Source organism: Thunnus albacares, chromosome 19 (assembly GCF_914725855.1).
Source record: "Thunnus albacares chromosome 19, fThuAlb1.1, whole genome shotgun sequence".
Lineage (NCBI taxonomy): Eukaryota > Metazoa > Chordata > Actinopteri > Scombriformes > Scombridae > Thunnus > Thunnus albacares.
Window position 1 is genome coordinate 26,270,109 of NC_058124.1, and position 21,900 is coordinate 26,292,008.

The 21,900-nt window shown below is 36.7% G+C and overlaps 1 protein-coding gene and 3 gene segments (V, D, J or C); 1 reads left to right on the top strand and 3 right to left on the bottom strand.

The window, feature by feature from the left end:
- Nucleotides 1-4,579: 4,579 nt before the first annotated feature.
- Nucleotides 4,580-6,437, top strand: LOC122970330 (major histocompatibility complex class I-related gene protein-like). Its single transcript, XM_044336461.1, has 4 exons — nucleotides 4,580-4,977; nucleotides 5,949-6,059; nucleotides 6,271-6,288; nucleotides 6,382-6,437. The coding sequence occupies exons 1-4, from the start codon at nucleotides 4,620-4,622 to the stop codon at nucleotides 6,435-6,437; spliced, it is 543 nt and encodes a 180-aa protein (XP_044192396.1). The 5' UTR covers nucleotides 4,580-4,619.
- Nucleotides 6,438-14,002: 7,565 nt separating this feature from the next.
- LOC122969203 lies at nucleotides 14,003-14,505 on the bottom strand. The segment is given in 2 exon segments: nucleotides 14,003-14,346; nucleotides 14,454-14,505. Coding segments are annotated over 2 exon segments (381 nt in total).
- A 3,019-nt stretch (nucleotides 14,506-17,524) lies between these two features.
- LOC122969200 lies at nucleotides 17,525-18,012 on the bottom strand. The segment is given in 2 exon segments: nucleotides 17,525-17,853; nucleotides 17,961-18,012. Coding segments are annotated over 2 exon segments (381 nt in total).
- Nucleotides 18,013-20,220: 2,208 nt separating this feature from the next.
- LOC122969208 lies at nucleotides 20,221-20,715 on the bottom strand. The segment is given in 2 exon segments: nucleotides 20,221-20,556; nucleotides 20,664-20,715. Coding segments are annotated over 2 exon segments (375 nt in total).
- Nucleotides 20,716-21,900: the final 1,185 nt, after the last annotated feature.

Here is a 21,900-nt window from a genome sequence, read left to right on the forward strand (position 1 = left end):
ATGTTAGATTAATCTATGAATCTTACCAATAATGCCATTCAGGTGTCTCTGACACTGAATATATTCGGGATTTTGCAGAAATAACAGTTTCTGTACAGTACTGATGTTCTGTATGTTGTTAACATCTGGCTGTGTGTCGGATTATTTCCTTTGACTTTATTAAACACCTGCAGCATCACACAGCAACTGAAACAATAAGTGCATCTTTAAATTGAGAGAGTGATGTGAGCATTTACACACATGACACAGCTTCATAAACAAGCCAACAGGATATATCAGGATCTTAATTAATGTTTTGTGTTCTGCTGCACATCCAACAGGTCAGCTGTTACACAGATTTCAGGTTCATACAATAGAATTGTTGGTAATAAAACAGCCCTTCTCTGGATGAATCCTGAGCTCCATCAGAGCTGTCTGGACATTTTTATTTCAAGTAGCTAAAAGTCCATGATAAGCCTATCATTATGCACAAAATGGAATTTCAGTGTTTTAATTGTCTTCTGGGACTGGAGTTGCTGAGGTGAACTTTTAAGCTGCTCAGATAAACCTGAGCCTCTTTCCTACTGGTCCATTTAGGGTCACTTCACCCCTTTTTTCTCCCATATTTCTAGGTTTATTTATCCAGGTTTGGAGATGTGAGGGTTTGAGGTTTTTGATACTGATGTCATTGAACATTATTCACCAAAGTCACCATTCTGAAATTATTTAATCAGATTTGTACAGATTTGTTTTGTTTTTTCCACATCGACTAAACACAGATCAGGTTGCTGGGCTCATATTATAGTAGCTTCCTACTTATGATTATGTATAATCTGAATAATCAAATTAAATAATATGATAAAATCACATAATTCCTAAAAAAGTAAGATATTTTGTCACTCTGAATGACACCAATGAATTTAATGTTTCATAAGAAGACCTTTGTGACTATAACTGTGATTTCAAGGCAATATTCTCATTACATTTACACCTTCTAGTGTAATGGCCAGTGCTGTACTGTAGATTACAAGAGTGTTGCAAGACAGGAATACAACATTAACTTATAACATAATAATATGAAAACTATAAACCAAGGCGTAAATCATGGGCTAGTCCACGTTTCAGTGTATTTTAAAACTACAGATATTCCAAATCTGTCTAAAAAAAATGTATTAACACCTTAATAACTGCATGTGTGGAGTCTATGTGACACAAGAGGAGATACTTGAGTATGACCTTCTGCTTCACATGATGTTGGTCTTTCATTAAGTGTAATGATTCTCACTTAGACTATTAACTGCAGCTTAATGTATCAGCATCATGTAGTAAAGCACAATTTAATTAGGTTTAGATTTGTTTACTGAATACTAATATTAAAAATACAATTTATTATTCATATAATCTTAAAATCAGTTGTTGTAACTTCTATTTCAGCCTTCATATTTCTCTTTTTAAATATAACTGTACATTTACTGCAGAGCTTAACATACCTCAGATTTTGACATGTCTGTTCACTGCTGATTAATTATTGATTAAAGTCAATAAATTATATTGATTGGTATGGAGGCACGTTGCATTAAGAGCAAAAAAACTGGAGAGATATTTTCTTCAAATAATTTGTTCTCATAATAATGTAGCATCTCCTATATTAGGATTAAATGTATAACTAATAGCTATATTATGTTGAAGATATTTACCTCATCATTGAGAGGAAGTATCTGGTTAATATGAATTCATCAGAAAACTATTTTGCAATTATGAGTTCTTTATCTTGTAATCATCACTGACCTAGGCCTGATTTAGTTTGCTTTTGTTCCATCTTGGTTTGAGGTTTTTGATACTGATGTCATTGAACATTATTCACCAAAGTCACCATTCTGAAATTATTTAATCAGATTTGTACAGATTTGTTTTGTTTTTTCCACATTGACTAAACACAGATCAGGTTGCTGGGCTCATATTATAGTAGCTTCCTACTTATGATTATGTATAAACATTTTTAAAAATCTGAATAGTCAAATTAAATAATATGATAAAATCACATAATTCCTAAAAAGTAAGATATTTTGTCACTCTGAATGACACCAATGAATTTAATGTTTTATAAGAAGACCTTTGTGACTATAACTGTGATTTCAAGGCAATATTCTCATTACATTTACACCTTCTAATGGCCAGTGCTGTACTGTAGATTACAAGAGTGTTGCAAGACAGGAATACAACATTAACTTATAACATAATAATATGAAAACTATAAACCAAGGCGTAAATCATGGGCTAGTCCACGTTTCAGTGTATTTTAAAACTACAGATATCAGTTTTGTACAATGTTGTTTTGTTTTTTTCCACCAGACTGACTAAACACAGATCAGATTTTTTAAAAATGTAATTAATCAAATTAAACAATATAATAAAATAACAAAATTTCCACAGATTAAGATATTTTTCATTATTCAAGCAAAATAAGGCAAATTAGAGAAAACACTGTTAAATAGTTGTAATTCATATGCTTTGCTCACCATATGTTGTTCCACTTTCAGGAATCTCATAGCAGTGTGCAGATATTTATATGAAGATTTAACATTTTGATTAGATTTACACTTGAATGTATATGTAGTAATTACTAACCTTATATAAAATGATGATCAGTAAGTTTAATAAAGCTGTCTTAGTCATTATGGCAAATGTGCCAACAAAAATTGCCTATTAACATATCCAGCATTCATTTGTGTTTTGAGTTGTGTTTTTGGCTGCCTGGCCAATGGAAGGTCAATATTCACTCTCCTTTTAGCTTTTGTTTAGTCTCAATCATTCCAAGTATAATATCTGGCTCTGAGGTTGGTAGATGTTCTACTTTCATCACCAGCTCATCACTAACTTTGTGTGTCTGAGGTTTCATGCTGGACAAAATATTGAATGTAATTAATTGTCAATATCACAAGTATAGATAAATGCATGATTATAAAAAAATGAACTTAAAAACCCTTAAAACTTCTTTCTCTTACAGTGAAACACTCGCTGAAGCTTCTCGTCACAACGTCCTCTGGAGTCAAAAACTTCCCAGATTTTGTGCTTGTTGGGTTGGTTGATGAAGTTCCAATAAGTTACTACGACAGCATCAGTAACACAGTGGAAGCCAAACAGGACTGGGCACAAAAAATGTTTGAAGATGATCCACAACACTTGGAGTGGTACATTCGGATTTGTTTAGTACACAAATATTTCTACAAAGCTCAAATTGACATTTTGAAGGAGCAACTGAACCAAACTGAAGGTAAGTAAAAATACTGTAAAAATGTAAAGTTGTGTTTTTTGTCAAATAGCAAATAGATATAGTTGCATTATAAACATACATGTTTACATGTCCAAACATACACAGTTTGCTAAATGTGCATATATTCTTCACTCATATCTCTCCCTCTATTACCAGCCATGTAATGTGAGGGACTCTTTCAAAATGGGTCGTCAATATTAATATTATATATAGTTTCCCTGGTAGCCATGTGCTGGATTCACTGAAAAACTGAGCAAAAGGGCTCTACATTTGAATCTTGGTGTGCGTGTGTGTGCGTGTGTGTGTATGCGTGCATGTGTGTGTGTGTGTGTGTGTGTGTGTGTGTGCGTGTGTATGCGTGTGTGTGTGTGTATGCGTGCATGTGTGTGTGTATGTGTGTGTGTGTGTGTATGCGTGCGTGTGCGCGTGCGTATGTGTGTGTGCATGTGCGCGTGCGTGCGTAATGTCTGTGTGTTTGTATGTGTGCGTGTGTGTGCGTGTGTGTGTATGTGTGCGTGCGCATGCGTGCGTATGTGCGTGTGTGCATGCGTGTGTGTATGTGTGTGTGTGCGTGTGCATGTGTGTGTGCGTGTGTGTGTGTGTGTGCGTGTGTATGCATGCGTGCGTGCGTGTGTGTATGCGTGTGTGTGTGTGCGTGCGTGTGTGCGTGCGTGTGTGTGTGTGTGCATGTGCGTGCGTAATGTCTGTGTGTGTGTGTATGTGTGTGTGTGTGTGTGTGTGTGTGTGTGTGTGTGTGTGTATGTGTGTGTGTGTGTGTGTGTGTGTGTGTGTGTGTGTTGCCCTTCTTGTCATGTTTGGTTTGATCTGGATGCTTAAAAACTGCGGGTCAAGTATGTTTTGGTTGGTTTAGTTGGTTGACCCCTTGATGTCAGTTTGTGTATTTCTGTGTGTTGGTCTTGCAATGAAGAGGTGACTCTTCCACATGTTCCTTGACATTTTCTAAACTGCAGCCTCACATAGGCTCCAGCCACCTGTAACCCTCTGTGAGATCTCACTCTGCACTCTGTCTCTCTCACAGGTGTCCACATCTTCCAGAAGATGTTTGGTTGTGAATTGGATGATGAGACTGGAGAGGTTAATAGTTTTACTCAGTTTGGTTATGATGGAGAAGACTTCATAGCATTTGACCTGAAGACACTAACATGGATCGCTCTAAAACCACAAGCTGTCATCACCAAACACAGGTGGGACAGAGATACAGCTATCAATGAAAAAAGGAACTACTTCATCACCCAGCAGTGCCCTGAGTTTGTGAAGAGATATTTGGACCTTGGGAAGAGCTCTCTACTGAGAACAGGTAGAATCACATGACCTGATGTAGTTTCATGGACACAACAATATTTAAATGCCTCTTCTGTTTCTAACCTCCCTCCCACACCCCTCACCATTTATCTCTTCAGAGTTTCCCTCAGTGTTTCTCCTCCAGAAGACTCCCTCCTCTCCAGTCAGCTGCCACGCTACAGGTTTCTACCCTCACAGAGCCATAATGTTCTGGAGGAAAGATGGAGAGGAACTTCATGAGGACGTTGAACATGGAGAGATCCTCCCCAACCATGATGGATCCTTCCAGATGAGTGTTGACCTGAACCTTTCATCAGTCACACCTGAAGACTGGAGGAGGTACGAATGTGTGTTTCATCTCTCTGGTGCAAAGAACGACATCATCACCAAACCGGACAAAAAAGTGATCAGAACCAACTGGGGTAAGACTGGAATACTGACTTTACTGTGTTTTCTTTTATTAAACGTAGGTTGAGGCTGAAGGTTAGTTAAGTACAGGGTTAACAAACAAAACTACTGTTCTGCTCATTCAAATAAATATTGTTTCTTACTTGTTACATTATGCACATGACCTACTAAAAATTACTTAAGTGAATGCAACAAAAAACAGTTCAAATCTAGTGGTGTGCCAGCAAATGATTAGGAGCACAGGTCTGTCACAAATCTAACCAAATTAAACATGAAGAATAATTTCAGAAAAAAGAAACACAACATGCAAAATGCTAGACCACATTTTTACTTTACTTGTATTTTATTTATTACACTGTCATGGGATTACTCACAAGACAATCTACTGTTTGTATGTGAAAATAAGATTTATTAAACAGTAAGAACAAACTAGAACTGTTGCTGATCTGAGGAAACATGTGACCATGCAGGAGAGAGCAAGAGGATGAAAAACATAAAGAACAAAGCTTTAGTATTACAATAACATAAACACAAAAGGTGTAATACAACAAAGACAGGGAACAGGTACAACATAGACACAGGATGGACACACAGAGGTCTGAAGCACTAAAGTGGTTTTCACCTGCAGATGGTCATTGTATGAATTATTGTGATGCCAAATTAAACCATCACATCAACAGGTCCAGTGTCATTAATTTCACCTAGAAAGAGACATCATCTGCTTTTGGCAGTATAATTGAGCTGCTGTACTCATATTTACAACTCTGCACATCCTGGACAATAATAAGTTTCCTCAGTACAAAACTCTCACAGGATTCCCAAACTGTCTGTGTGTCATGACGGGAAAGTCCTGTGTTTTAATGGTATGAAAGTAACAAATGTGATTGTCAATAATGATGTATGATTATCATACATTATAGGTGAAAATACCAAAAATGCATTGGCATGCCCTTGATGCACTGTGAATGTTTTGCTTTTGTTCCAGTTTCTCCCTCAGAGTTCCCTGCTGATCCTGTTATTGGAGGTGTTGTAGGACTGTTGCTGCTCCTGGCAGTCTGCATCACTGGAGTCTTCATCTGGAGGAGGAGAAATAATAGTGAGGGAGAAACATACTTTTACTCATCATCAAGTCATTTTAACAACAAATAATAGTGTAACCTGGCTGATGTTCAGTAGCTTGAAAAGCAGAAATGAGTGAAATTAATACAGTGTTTCTATAAAACATTTATTAGTGTTTTCTTTGTTTGCTTTCATAAATTCTGACATTTTTAATTTTGAAATATTGTAATCTCTCATCTGTATTTCAGGATTCAGTCCTGCAAACTGTGAGTATTATGTCAGTTTATCTCTCTCTCTGTACAAATAAATGCAGTTAATCGTTTGAATTGAATTACTGACACCTTGTTTTTCTTTTATAGCTTCAGACCCATCATCCTTTGAAATTTCTGAGGTCAAAGATGCAGCTCTTAACTGATCACAGTGAGTATTTCATCATGTCATCAACACGGTGCAGATACTGTATGAAGAATCTCTCTGTTGCTCCTCCTGAAACTAGCTACAGTATACTGATATAATACTCTCATAAATATACTGAAAGTCTGTCTTTGTTAAAAAACTGTTTGTCTGATTTGACAGAATTTCTCAATCATGTGATCCAGTATAGTTACAGGAAACAGCTGACACTGAGGTTTTAATGTAATACTGAGTGATTTTTTTTTATTTTGGACTAAAATCAAACATATATTTACTGTATAATATGACCACTAATAATTCCAGGTCCTTTTCTATTTGTTACTCTGTCTCTGCAGCTTTCCAGTAAAGATTTAGACGAGAATAGTGAACTCAAATAAAGATGCTGTAGTATCAATATTTTATTCTATTTTGCATCATAAATGTTCATTAACAAAACTTGTTTTAATGAATATTGAGATGTGACGTCACAGGACCCGTCAGAAAGTCACAGGATACATCAAACTAAAGTGTGAATTCATAGATCAGATTTATGAGCTTCAGGTCGTCAGTGGATGCAGTGAAGAATGATATCTGTGAAGATTATCTGAGAGCTGATAGAAGCATTAATGTTAATGTGAATCCTCCACTGCAGGAGTAACAACATCTGGAGAGAACTGATGCTGCTGTCCAGCTGTTTCCTCAAACCTTTGGTGGAGATGAATCACTGCAGCAGCCACCAGACACCAAAGAGCCACAACGTTACTCCAGTGGGGCATCTTTTGTCTTCAGATATCAAATTCATATCAGTTAGTCATGTGATGTACTGTCTTTGATGATGATGGGAGACATGCAGCACTTTAATCTCTGCTTCTAACACAAGTCAAACCTAAAACTTTAAATGTTCAACTACTCATGCTTTCACTAACAATTAGTTTGACAGTTGCATTTTAGAAACACTAATGAAGATTCTGCACTAGGCCACAATTAAATAAACACAGTTTTTGTTTCTCTTTGTTTCATTGTGATTACAGTTTGAACACTGCATCCCAACTTCTCTCACTTTAACCAAAGTATAAATATCTGAGTTATGTCTTAGTCTTCCAACACACATTGCTCCTCCAGTCCAAGTAACAGCTGTAACTCTTTTTACATATAAATTTGTAAATGTTTCCACAATTTTACACAACATAAATACATTTTTGAATATTTAGATACTCCTCCTTTCATTGAAACTCACATATTAAAGCAATAACACTTCTTAGAGCTTATATTTGTATCTTATACATTTGTCATCTTTACATGTCCTGTATTTGTCATGCAGATGATAAATGTTAATGTCATTGTAACATTATTGTTAATGCTCAGATTATTGGTGTTAAAGGATTAATGAGGGTTTTATCTGTGGTACTGATAGATGTACTTTATTTCATATTGCCAAACTGGAAAAATTGATTTGTCTACATGACAGTATACGTCTTCTCTAAGGTCATGTGATCTGTTTTTGGCTAAATGTGTTCACTTCAGTTAAAGTTTGTCTTTACATCATCTACAAGATAATGATGATTAATTATGAATTGTTAATCCATCATCTATTTATTGGTGAACTTCATTTTGTCTAGAGCAGCTGCAACATTTTCTAGTGTGATTTTTGTTCTTATTTGTTCCAATAGTGTTTATATTTACCTTCAATTCATAAATAAAATTCTCCTGAAAACCTGCTTAAGAGTCCTGTTACATCATACCTGTGTCTACCTCAAAGTTTTGGGAAACACTCTAGTGAAGCTTGTCCTTGATACCTGGAAAGCAGGAGCTTACTTTAAAAAAAAAAAAAATCAGTTGTCAAAATGTGTGAAGATGAAAGAAAAAGTTTACACTACTGCAAACACACACACACACACACACACACACAAAACACACACACCACAAATTTTCATTTGTTAATGAAGGAGTACACTGAACCTTGTGACTCTGAGTGTGTATTTCCCTATTTTACCACTAGAGAGCAACATAACTCTGAAATGTCTCAGCTGTGAAGTCACCACAGAGAAACAGCTGCTAGAGCATTTCCACCATCACTACTTCCTCCCCCACAGTCGGGTTATAAAACACTTTAAACTGCCTAATTGAATAAATTGTGTTATATGACTTTAAACAGCTGCTCATGTCACTACATGCTATAAACTTCATGTGAATAACAAAACAAAAAAACACATTTCCTGCATTTTCCTGTTGAATCTGATCAGCCAGTCAGATATTGAATTTACTCCTCCTGGTAACACATAATGCACAGCTATTTATAATTTCTATTGGTCATTTCATTTGACTGTTCACACTGTTAACAGTCTTTCTTCCATCACAGTGTTTTTTAATGTCTGTATTGAAGCAAGATTATAGATTCTGTACTGCAGTATAATATAATCTAGGCCTAATATGATATAATATGTTATAATAATATAAGTATTCACAGAACAAGAATTAAGTTGAAACCTCAAAGCACATACCTCAAGTATTACTTTAATAAAGGAGTCTTTACATTCTGTATCTGGATTTGTTTTAAATACACAGTGAATGACACCAATGAATTTAATGTTTCATAAGAAGACCTTTGTGACTGTAACTGTGATTTCAAGGCAATATTCTCATTACATTTACACCTTCTAATGGCCAGTGCTGTACTGTAGATTACAAGAGTGTTGCAAGACAGGAATACAACATTAACTTATAACATAATAATATGAAAACTATAAACCAAGGCGTAAATCATGGGCTGGTCCACGTTTCAGTGTATTTTAAAACTACAGATATTCCAAACCTGTCTAAAAAAAATGTATTAACACTTTAATAACTGCATGTGTGGAGTCTATGTGACACAAGAGGAGATACTTGAGTATGACCTTCTGCTTCAGATGATGTTGGTCTTCCATTAAGTGTAATGATTCTCACTTCGACTATTAACTGCAGCTTAATGTACCAGCATCATGTAGAAAAGCACAATTTCACAAATATTTATCATATTGCAGTATCTCTTTTAAATATAACAGTACATTTACTGCAGAGCTTAACATACCTCAGATTTTGACATGTCTGTTCACTGCTGATTAATTATTGATTAAAGTCAATAAATTATATTGATTGGTATGGAGGCACATTGCATTAAGAGCAGAAAAAAACTGGAGAGATATTTTCTTCAAATAATTTGTTCTCATAATAATGTAGCATCTCCTATAGTATGTATCTCACCATATGTTGTTCCACCTTCAGGAATCTCATAGCAGTGTACAGATATTTATATGAAGATTTAACATTTTGATTAGATTTACACTTCAATGTATATGTAGTCATTACTAACCTTATATAAAATGATGATCAGTAAGTTTAATAAAGCTGTCTTAGTCGTTATGGCAAATGTGCCAACAAAACATGGCCTATTAACATATCCAGCATTCATTTTTGTTTTGAGTTGTGTTTTTGGCTGCCTGGCCAATGGAAGGTCAATATTCACTCTCCTTTTATCTTTTGTTTAGTTTCAATCATTCCAAGTATAATATCTGGCTCTTAGATGTTCTGCTTTCATCACCAGCTCATCACTAACACAAGTATAGATAAATGCATGATTATAAAAAAAAAAAAGAACTTAAAAACCATTAAAACTTCTTTCTCTTACAGTGAAACACTCACTGAAGTTTTTCACCACATCGTCCTCTGGAGTCAAAAACTTTCCAGATTTTGTGCTTGTTGGGTTGGTTGATGAAGTTCCAACAGGTTACTGTGACAGCATCAGTAACACAGTGGAAGGCAAACAGGACTGGTCACAAAAAATGTTTGAAGGTGATCCACAACACTTGGAGTGGTGCACTCAGGAGTGTTTACTAGACCAATATGACTACAAAACTCACATTGACATTTTGAAGCAGCAACTGAACCAAACTGAAGGTAAGTAAAAATACTGTAAAAATGTAAAGTTGTGTTTTTTGTCAAATAGCAAACAGATATAGTTCCATTATAAACACACATGTTTACATGTCCAAACACATACACAGTTTACTAAATGTGCATATATTCTTCACTCATATCTCTCCCTCTATTACCAGCCATGTAATGTGAGGGACTCTTTCAAAATGGGTCGTCAATATTAATATTATATATAGTTTCCCTGGTAGCTATGCGCTGAATTCACTGAAAAACTGAGCAAAAGGGTTCTACATTTGAATCTTGGTGTGCGTGTGCATGTGTGAGTGTGTGTGTAACCTTGTTACTTGACATAATTACTCAGACAGTATTTACAACAGTGAATAAACAGTCGTTTGAATTGTGACTTCAAATGTTAAGACAAATTATACAACTTCAAAGTGTTTCTTTCAAACCGCGTCTCACTTTATTAACATTATAAATGAATGATGCTAAACATTTGTACACAATTAGAGAGTACTAGAACAAAGCATGGAGTTTATTCAGGTAGCTAAACATTCAAAAGTCATTTAAAGTGACAAAATATATCAACATGCTCCTCTAACTGTCGCATGTCAAAAAATGCTGGGAAGACTGAACTAGAAAAATGATATGGTTAAAGAACAATGGGACAGCTTTAGTGGGTGTATGTCTGTAGCCTAAGAATCTGATGGTTTGGTACAGTACATCGTTGCCATGTACTAATGCTCACCACATTATTGTAACCAAATAACTGCATCTAATATCAGTGCCTGTTTGTTTTTTTTTAATTGGTATTTTCCATTAAAAAACCCTAATTAATGTCCCTCTAATGCAAGTTGTAACCAGACTGTCCAAGTGTGTGTTTATATAAAAGTTTGTAATGAGCGAATGACTGACTGAGAAAGTGACTGAGTCACTATGAGTAACCAAGACTAACTCAGTGAGTAACTGAAAAGTGTGGCTAACAGACTGATTGTATGGGTGGGTGAGAGGGTTCTCTGTCCCATTCAAGAGTCCATTAGTTTCTTTAGGAGACTGAACACACAAGGGTTGACTGATGTCATCTTTCTCCATCTCCAGTGAAAGGACAGGGTGCCTCTCAGTGTTTATCCCTGTGAACCACCTGCAAAACAAAAACAGTGTATCATAAACTGTAGTAGTATAAATAGCACACTGTCCCAGTCCTTCAGTGTTGCATTCCCAGATGGATGCAACACTGAAGGACTGGGATATTGCTGATGTGTTTCATATAGGCTACTAGAGTAATAAATCTACAAGTACACAACACTACACAGACAGCGATGGGATATTGTTGACATAATATTAAGTCATCTGGGCATGTTGTCATATAAAAACAAAGTAAAATGAAACTCACTGTGTAATTTGGAGCATCAGAATCACAAGTCCAGCTCCACTCCCAGACATGTTGACTTGCTGCTGAAACAAGGCATTATTTTAGCAACAGTACAGATGTAGTAGTTAGCAAGACTGATTTCAATACTTAACTCCTGCATCTTCAGTCCCATGCCTTTTACATTTCAACGGTTCAGGAGAACAATTTGAGCAAAAAGTAAATCGTCAAGATTGGTCAGTAAGTCAGAAAGAAGCTCAAAGAATAGATCACAGGCTTAAGGGAAAAAATATGTACCAGTAAAATAGCTTTTTGTTTGATGTTGTGACTGGATGACACGGTACCAAATCATTATCATGACAAAAGCAAGAACATATAGCACAATTCAAACTGATTGGAAATGTAATGTATTTTGACAATGCTACCAAGCAAAGCAAAAAGGAACTCACCTGGTGATTTGCTGAATGAAGATGGGTGAGAAAAAAAAAAAAAAAAAAAAAAAAAGTCATATGCCGCTGTCAATCAATCAATCAATTTTTATTTATATAGCGCCATATCACAACAAAAGTCATCTCAAGGCACTTTTCACATAGAGCAGGTCAAGACCGTACTCTTTACCGTAATTTACAGAGACCCAACAATTCCCCCATGAGCAGCACTTGGCGACAGCGGTAAGGAAAAACTCCCCTTTAACGGGAAGAAACCTCAAGTAGAACCCGGCTCTTGGTGGGCGGCCATCTGCTTTGACCGGTTGGGTTGAGAGAGAGAAAGAGAGAGGGAAAGGGGGAGGGGGGACAGAAGAAAAACAATCATAACAATAACAATAAGTATAAGCATCAATAGCCAGGGAAGGATGCCATCAGGACTGTGAAGGACCGCAAAGGCTCAGCCCAGAACCCAGGGTTTCCTGTGAGATGAGAAAGCACAAATGGTATTATGAGCTCTTCAAGATATGATGGTGCCTGACCATTAAGGGCTTTGTAAGTTAGGAGAAGGAATTTAAATTCTATTCTAGATTTTACAGGAAGCCAATGTAGCGAAGCTAAAAAGGGAGAAATGTGATCTCTTTTTCTAGTTTTAGTCAGAACACGTGCAGCTGCATTCTGGACCAGCTGGAGAGTCTTTAGAGACTTGTTAGGGCAGCCTGATAATAAGGAATTGCAATAATCCAGCCCAGAAGTAACAAATGCGTGAACTAGTTTTTCTGCATCTTTTAGGGACAGGATGTGCCTGATTTTTGCGATATTACGCAATGTTGCATATTTATTTCAATATATTTCTACAGAAATTAAAATCAAATTCACTTAACAGTAAAATATAGAAAATATAATGACACTCAGTTGATGTCAGAGAGCCGTGTCTCTCTACAGTGAGAGGTTTTTGTACAGCATCTCAATGAGTTTGTATCACTACAGTAGACTTTTGGTGGAGGAACCAGACTGGATGTTGGTTTCTCTGCAAATATTACATATAATTTTCCATGTAATACTTAAATGTGTTTTTGTTTAAATAACCTTTGCCTTGACTTATATGAAAGATCTTCTGTTTTAATTTCAACACTTTGGTCATTTAGTTTAACTCAGACCACCTTCAATGAACTGGTCTTTACACATTATTGTCAAACTGAAATGTGAACAGCTTGAAATGAAAAAAAAAAAATACAATTTAAAAATGATTATCAAATTTACTTTTACATTTTACACAATAGTTATCTATTATTAAGTTAAATTGAAATTAATTTCAACAATGTACATTTAAATTAGAAATGTGTCGAAATCTCTGACCCACTTACTGTAATTAGTTTCTTACTGTAAGATAATATTTAGTGTGATTTATATTTTTTGGTGGAGGGAGCTGTGATTATGAAAGATTCTGATGCTGATTTGTGTCTTCATAATTTCATTCTTCAACAGGACATATTTGAGATAGATGTGATCCAATATGAGGATGAGGTCAAAGGTCATGAGGAAGACATTTCTTACCAGTCAGGTCAGGAAATGGATTCATTATTAAAAAACATTGGATCAAACCATAACAAGGTAAGAATGGATGATGAGAAGCTGTGATGAAGAACTTTGTTGATTTCCACCAAGACAATCATTGTCCAGAAACTGTTTTCCTGAAAAGGTTTTGACATATTTTCATTTATCTTAAAAGCTACAATGTGAGTTGTTTAATCCATTTAATGAAATGTGTGTGTGTGTGATTGTGTAATGTGTGTGTTCAGTGAACTGTATCAGTCTCTGCAGTAGCTTCCAGCTGCAGCAGTCAGTTCAGTTTCTGTTCAGTCTGACTGAGGGAGGTTTTTGTACGACGCTTTTTCACTGTGTGAACACACGTTGACTGTTGGGATAGTGGAAACTCTGACAATAGTAAACTGCTGCATCTTCAGCCTGAACTCCACTGATGGTCAGAGTGAAGTCAGACTTTGATCCACTGCCCGTAAAACGATCTGGAATCCCTGATGCTCGAGTGGCAGCATTGTAAATGAATAGTTTAGGAGTTTCTCCATCTCTCTGTTGGTACCAGGCTAAACGGTGGTATGTGCTAAAATAAACATCCTGACTGGTCCTACAGTTGATGGTTGTGGATCCTCCCAGAGCAGATCTCACTGCTGCAGGCTGAGTCACTGTGATCTGGCCTCTGGACTCTGAGGATACAGAGACAAAAACATAAAGCAGCGTTATGGTTTTGTGGGCTTCATTTCAGAGGAACGGATGTTCATAGAGGAGAGGAGTTTGATTCTCTGGACTTCACCTGTGAAGCAGCAGCAGAGGAGAGTCCAGATGAAGACGGAGATCAAAGTCATGTTTTTGATGAGGAGGATTTCTGTGGCTTCTGTTGTCATGAAGGACAGCTGTCAGTCATCCAGTGTTCAACTCTCAGGGCTATAAACTCTCCCAGAGCACTGGAGCATGGTGCTGCTGATGCAAAGTGGCTCTCTATGGAAATGCTCTGACTGACTCCAACAGGGACTTGTTTTCTGTTATTTGCACAGTTCTGCATGTACAATGATTTGTGTAAGAGGACAAAATGAAAGTTAAGGCTGCAAGTTCACCAAATGCTTTTAGAAGGCACAGTGTTAAATTCTTTTTTACTTTTCATTAAAATGTTCTCAGAAGATTGTAAAGAGAGGAGAGCCACTCTTCAGATAGGATGACAGGCGTCATGGCAAAAAGAAAATCATGATGAGAATTTTATAAGTTTAGTTGCTACATACTCAGCCATAAAGATAACGATAGAAATGATTCCTTCTTTCCAGAACCTCTTTTATCTACAGGAAGAGGATATAATTGATTGTAAATAACCAATTAAATATTTAATATGAGTTCAGTGAAATTACTTTAGTGGATTGCAAACCTTGCAACACCTTTTGTACATTAAAAGGGAAGCGAGAGGAGCCAGATATCCTGCTTGAATTCCTGATCAGATTATGGGCTAAAAGAAGAGAAAATAAGGGTATTTGTGTCCTCTGTAGTGGACATTCTGGTTTTGCATCTCTCCTTTTACTCATATGAGTTACTCTATTAATTGCTGCTGTACTCTAAAGAGGACATCCTGGGCTTTCCATTGATACCACATGGGTAGGGGTGGTATGGTGACAACTTCATCTTCCTTTCAGCACAAAATGGTTTCTATATCAACAAGCACATTTCATAGAAAGAGAAAGAAGTGAAATATTGTTTAGTTATTAATTTTATATGATGATATTCATATATTTTCTTGTTTATCAACATGTCAGGAATTATGTAGTGAGGTCTGAGAGAAGTTTATTTATTTGTGAGTGGAAATAATAGCCCATTTATGAATGTCCTCTATAGTGGACACCAGGATGTCAGATGAGGAAAACGCTGAGGATGAGTTTGAGCCTGTTGATGAAGAGGTAGAGAGCTGTGAAGAAGAGGCAGGAGGCTCATCAGATGAGCTGACAGTCACAAAGCAAGATGAAAGGTGTCGGCCAATGTGGGTCAGGACTGGCACATATGTTTTATTATTTCCAGGACAACCATAAATAATGTTTATCCCAGTAAAAATATATCAATACCACATTGTTGATGGCAGCATATTAATGGCAGCTCAGTATTCCAAATTGAATTTTTACACTCAATAACATAACTACGATACATATTTCATTGTTATCAGGCTTATTCAATTGATTACATATGAAAAATGAATGACTTAATTAAATTTAATTACATGTCTTGCGTTTTTCATTATCATAGATTCACACCTGTGCTACCTGGGCCTCCTGGTTACCAGGATGAACCTACAACTTGTGAAAATTGGAGTCCAACTCAATACTTTTCTCAGTACATCAACATCAAAGTCTTTGAAGACTTGGCAGCATTCACAAATCAAAGGAATATTCAGATTAGAGGAGTGTCTCTGAATACCACAATTTACCTCAAAAATCTACAAACAAGTAAAACAAATACAGAATGAAATGAAGTTAAATATGTCGTTAGTTTAAGGTGGTTGTATAACTGGAAAACTATACATTTTGTAATGACAAGTTTGACTGTTTTTCCCACATTAAAATCATCCCGCTGTCTGCTACAGTGGACATGCTGTAAAAAAAACAACAACATTTGAATACGTCTGAAGTGTAAGATGTTTCTTTTACTTGAAACATATAGAAAATAACACAAAAACAAAATCGGAAGTCACATTTTTTCTTTGGTTTTCAGGATGCTGTTTACAAACAAGCTTATTTTATGGTGGTGGGACTCTGAGCAGAAGCTTGAAGTGCTGAATAATTTCCTAATGGAAGCAGCTGAGGAGTTAATGACAAATGTAGTGGAGAAAGAGGAAATGTGGTTTCCATACAATGTAAAAGATTTGCTGTATATTTAAAATGGGATTGAGATTATCCAGAAAAGCTGCACTACATTCTGACCTGATTAACAGAGAGAGACTTTGGAATGAGATTTATGAGATGTATGATGTGTAGCATGTGATTGACTGGTGTAATGCTGTATTGATGCTGATTTATACCTCTGTGTCTGAGTGTCTGTATTTACACCACCACATGCTTGTGGTTCATCTGTTGGAGCTCAGAGGATCATAATGTAATTTATGTGCAACTTTTCAAACAATAATCATGTAGCTGTGATTCACAAACTGTAGACACCACAAGAGCTTTGATCAGTCTGCAGCTGCTTCGATGTGTTCAATGGTCTCACTGAATATCTGCTCTTCCAGTGGATCTTTTTCTTCTGATTAATGCTGCAAAAATGATATTATCCTCATCTAACAGATCCACTACTGCCAGTCCAAACTTTCTCTTCAGCAGCGTTGTTACTGCTCTGTATAACAAAGTGAATATGAGAGAAAGTAAACACAGCTAGAACAGGTAACAGGTAGAGTCTACACAGAACTGTCAATCACCTGCTGAGCTGTGGAGACACCTTGATACAGAAGATTATTCCAAACTTTAAGATATCTGATGTTCTTAATGCATAACTTCATATCATATTTAATATGATTTTAATGAAATAACAAATAACTGTTTACCTCTTTCTTTCATTTAGTTAAATGTAACTACATTTTTTTCATCAGTCATCATTACAAAGTTGTCACTGTGCTTGTACCACGGTGAGACTAATCATGAGAAATATTGTGATTATTATCTGTAACAGATTCATATTCGTTAGTACTGATATATGTGTGCATTGTTTACTAATTTAATCTAAAAGTTTGTGTGTGTGTGAGATTGTGTAACGTGTGTGTTCAGTGAACTATATCAGTCTCTGCAGTAGCTTCCAGCTGCAGCAGTCAGTTCAGTTTCTGTTCAGTCTGACTGAGGGAGGTTTTTGTACGACACTTTTTCACTGTGTGAACACATACTGACTGTTGGGATAGTGGAAACTCTGACAGTAGTAAACTGCTGCATCTTCAGCCTGAACTCCACTGATGGTCAGAGTGAAGTCAGACTTTGATCCACTGCCTGTAAAACGATCTGGAATCCCTGATGCTCGAGTGGCAGCATTGTAAATGAATAGTTTAGGAGTTTCTCCATCTCTCTGTTGGTACCAGGCTAAATAGTGGTATGTGCTATAATAAACATCCTGACTGGTCCTACAGTTGATGGTTGTGGAGCCTCCCAGAGCAGATCTCACTGCTGCAGGCTGAGTCACTGTGATCTGGCCTCTGGACTCTGAGGATACAGAGACAAAAACATAAAGCAGCGTCATGGTTTTGTGGGCTTCATTTCAAAGGGACGGATGTTCATAGAGGAGAGGAGTTTGATTCTCTGGACTTTACCTGTGAAGCAGCAGCAGAGGAGAGTCCAGATGAGGACGGAGATCAAAGTCATGTTTTTGATGAGGAGGATTTCTGTGGCTTCTGTTGTGATGAAGGACAGCTGTCAGTCATCCAGTGTTCAACTCTCAGGACTATAAACTCTCCCAGAGCACTGGAGCATGGTGCTGCTGATGCAAAGTGGCTCTCTATGGAAATGCTCTGACTTACTCCAACAGGGACTTGGATTACTCTGATGATGCTGTTTAATCAATAATTCAATCAAGTTATCAGAATATTGTACATAATTCACTAGAATTGTTTTTTTTATAGTTTCAGCTTTTTCTCTCTGGACACATTTTTTTTCAGGATATCTCATGTTTCTTTAAATGTATTTCTACAGAAATTAACATTAGTTTCATGTAAAAAATACAATACCTGAAATAAAAGTGTACATTCTGGAAATTTGTGGCGCTAAGTTAATGTTGTTTTTACTTTTACAAACAGAGACTAATTTTGGTGAGTTTGTTTGCTTCAATGTCATAGAGCCGTGTCTCTCTACAGTGAGAGGTTTTTGTACGACTCAGTGAGTTTGTATCACTTTGGTGGACTTTTGGTGGAGGAACAGGATTGGATGTTGGAAGTAAGTTTCTTCACAAATATTACACGCAATTTTGCCATTTAATATTTTAATGTGTTTAAATGTGTTTAAATGTTTGTAAAAGTTACAAATATCCTGAGTGTGGATATATATCACTGAAATTATCTTCTGTTTTAATTTCACCACTTTAATCAAAGACTGTAAAGAAGAGGTAACAGCAGTAATCAGCAAGAACAGAAGAGGAAATATCATCTTTGGATATATTTTTTAAATCAAAGCAACTAGCTAGCTGTCAACTGCTAACCGCTACCTGTCACTGTTACTAACCGTCCATAGGAGAAACTGCAATGAGGAAGCTAACAGAAGTGTTATTTTGTGAAGATAAGAAGAGAAATGGAGGGATCCTTGTTGGTGGTATTATCTCTCTCTCTCTCTCTCTCTCTCTCTCTCTCTCTCTCTCTCTCTCTCTCTCTCCATGAACGATGTGATGCTGGTGTGACCAACGTTTGTGGAGGCCTCTCCTAGTTCCGACTAACTATCTTTGTCCATGTCTATGTCTACATCTGTGTCATCGTGTGGGGTGCAAGGGAAATATGTCTATGATTGTCAGTTTCTTTTGGACATTCATAACAAAGACTTTTGCTATGAGAAATACTGGCTGGGAGCTAAATCAGCTGAGCGTGCTTGGTCTGCTACGCCCAGTGGACCCAAAAGAGGACCACGTCCTCGCCTGGAGCTGCGCCGGAGATGAAACATCGGAAGCAGTGTGACAGGAAGTGGAAGAGCGGCAAGCGCAGAGGTACTTTTCTTTCTAAATGCACTTTAAAGCACTGTGCTGCAAACTGCTCGTTCTTTTTTTGCTTTGTTTTGTTTCTCTTGGGATTTCTATGTTTTCATCATTTTTTAAAGAGAGTTTTTAGATAGACAGTATATCTTTATCCTTTCTCTTGTTGTTGCTCTGCTATGGCTGGAAGGAACATTTTGTTTTTTTTGTGTTTGCAAATACACAAGAAAGAGACAATAAACTAAATTTTGAATCTTGAAGAAGAATAATTTTTCTTTTACAATGTTAACCAATTTGTCATTCAAATTTTCCTCTTAATTGAAATTAAGTTCATGTGTTCTAATCTCTGATCATCTTACTGTAATTAGTTACTTACTGTGACATAACATTTTGTGTGATTTATATCTTTTGGTAGTAGGAGCTGTGATTAAGAGAGTTTCTGATGCTGATTTGTGTCTTCATATTTTCTTTTAACAGGACATATTTGAGATAGATGTGATCCAGTATGAGGCTGAGGTCAAAGGTCATGAGGAAGACATTTCTTACCAGTCAGGTCAGGAAATGGGTTGATTATCATTAAAAAACATTGGATCAAACCATAACAAGATAAGAATTGATGATGAGAAGCTGTGATGAAGAACTTTGTTGGTTTCCACCAAGACAATCATTGTCCAGAAATTGTTTTCCTTAAAATAATTTTACATATTTTCATCTTAAAAGGTTTTGACATATTTTCATTTTTCTTAAAAGCTACAATGTGCGAGTTGTTTAATCCATTTAATGAAATGTGTGTGAGATTGTGTAACGTGTGTGTTCAGTGAACTGTATCAGTCTCTGCAGTAGCTTCCAGCTGCAGCAGTCAGTTCAGTTTCTGTTCAGTCTGATTGAGGGAGGTTTTTGTACGACGCTTTTTCACTGTGTGAACACATACTGACTGTTGGGATAGTGGAAACTCTGACAGTAGTAAACTGCTGCATCTTCAGCCTGAACTCCACCGATGGTCAGAGTGAAGTCAGACTTTGATCCACTGCCTGTAAAACGATCTGGAATCCCTGATGCTCGATAGGTAGCAAGGTAAATGAGAAGTTTAGGAGTTTCTCCATCTCTCTGTTGGTACCAGGCTAAACGGTTTGAGCTATAAACATCCTGACTGGTCCTACAATTGATGGTTGTGGATCCTCCCAGAGCAGATCTCACTGCTGCAGGCTGAGTCACTGTGATCTGGCCTCTGGACTCTGAGGATACAGAGACAAAAACATAAAGCAGCGTCATGGTTTTGTGGGCTTCATTTCAGAGGGACGGATGTTCATAGAGGAGAAGAGATTGATTCTCTGGACTTTACCTGTGAAACAGCAGCAGAGGAGAGTCCAGATGAGGACGGAGATCAAAGTCATGTTTTTGATGAGGAGGATTTCTGTGGCTTCTGTTGTGATGAAGGACAGCTGTCAGTCATCCAGTGTTCAACTCTCAGGGCTATAAACTCTCCTAGAGCACTGGAGCATGGTGCTGCTGATGCAAAGTGGCTCTCTATGGAAATGCTCTGACTGACTCCAACAGGGACTTGTTTTCTGCTATTTGCACAGTTCTGCATGTACAATGATTTGTGTAAGAGGACAAAATGAAAAGAGAAGTTAAAGCCCATAGTTCATCAATTGCTTTTAGAAGTTGCAGAGTTAAATTTACTCTTCTCTTTTTCATTAAAATCTCCTCAGTACATTGTACAGCCATTCTTGGCTGGGATGACAAGCGTTAAGGCAATAAGAAAATTATTTTGGACAGTATGTTCATTTTGATTGCTAGATACTCAGCCATAAAGATATAAATAGAAATTATTCAGTCTTTTCCATCTGTCTTTTATTTCAAAGAGAAGGAATTATAATTGAATTTAAATACCTAATTCAGTGGCTTATGTGAGTTAAGTAAAATTTGTTGAGTGGATTACAATGAGGACCACAGTGGAAATGCACTTTTAACCTTATTGTGTTTTTATCCTCAGCAATTTAATTGTGTGTTTAAATGTCAGAACTGGGTGACTTTAATCTTGTAATTACTTTTATTTTCGCCAAATAAATCTACCTATACAACACACTTTTTTACAATTAAAAAGGGACTTGAGAGTAGCCAGAAATCCTGTTTTAAGTTCTGATTAGACTGTGGGCTAAAAGAGGGGGAAATAAGGCCATTGTATTTCCTAATAGGATGTCATCTACAAACAAACTTATTCTGTGGTGGTGGGATTCTGAACAGATGCTTGAAGTGCTGAATCATTTCCTAATGGACGCAGATGAGGAGTTAATGAGAAACACTATGAGTAACAGACATAGAAGAAATGTGGCTTTTAAACAATGTAGAACATTTAAAATGTGACAGAGTATCCAGAAAACCTGTGCTACATTATGCCTCAATTCATAAATCAAAGAAAGAAAGTGTCAGGTAGTGAGTGGAGCAGGTGGACCCAAACGCAGGAGACGGCAGGCAGGCAGGATCAGATGCAGAATATTTAATGATAAAAATGAGACACCAAGACACTGAGACTCAGGAACAGGGAACACTAACTATAACCACAGACGATTCGACAA

What these genes read in the sequence shown, in the direction of transcription:
- LOC122970330 (XM_044336461.1), top strand. Translation starts at nt 4,620, where the DNA reads ATGCCTCTTCTGTTTCTAACCTCCCTCCCACACCCCTCACCATTTATC. An exon ending in AGTGATCAGAACCAACTGGG is followed by an intron (nt 4,978 to 5,948) that starts GTAAGACTGGAA and finishes CTTTTGTTCCAG; the next exon opens with TTTCTCCCTCAGAGTTCCCT.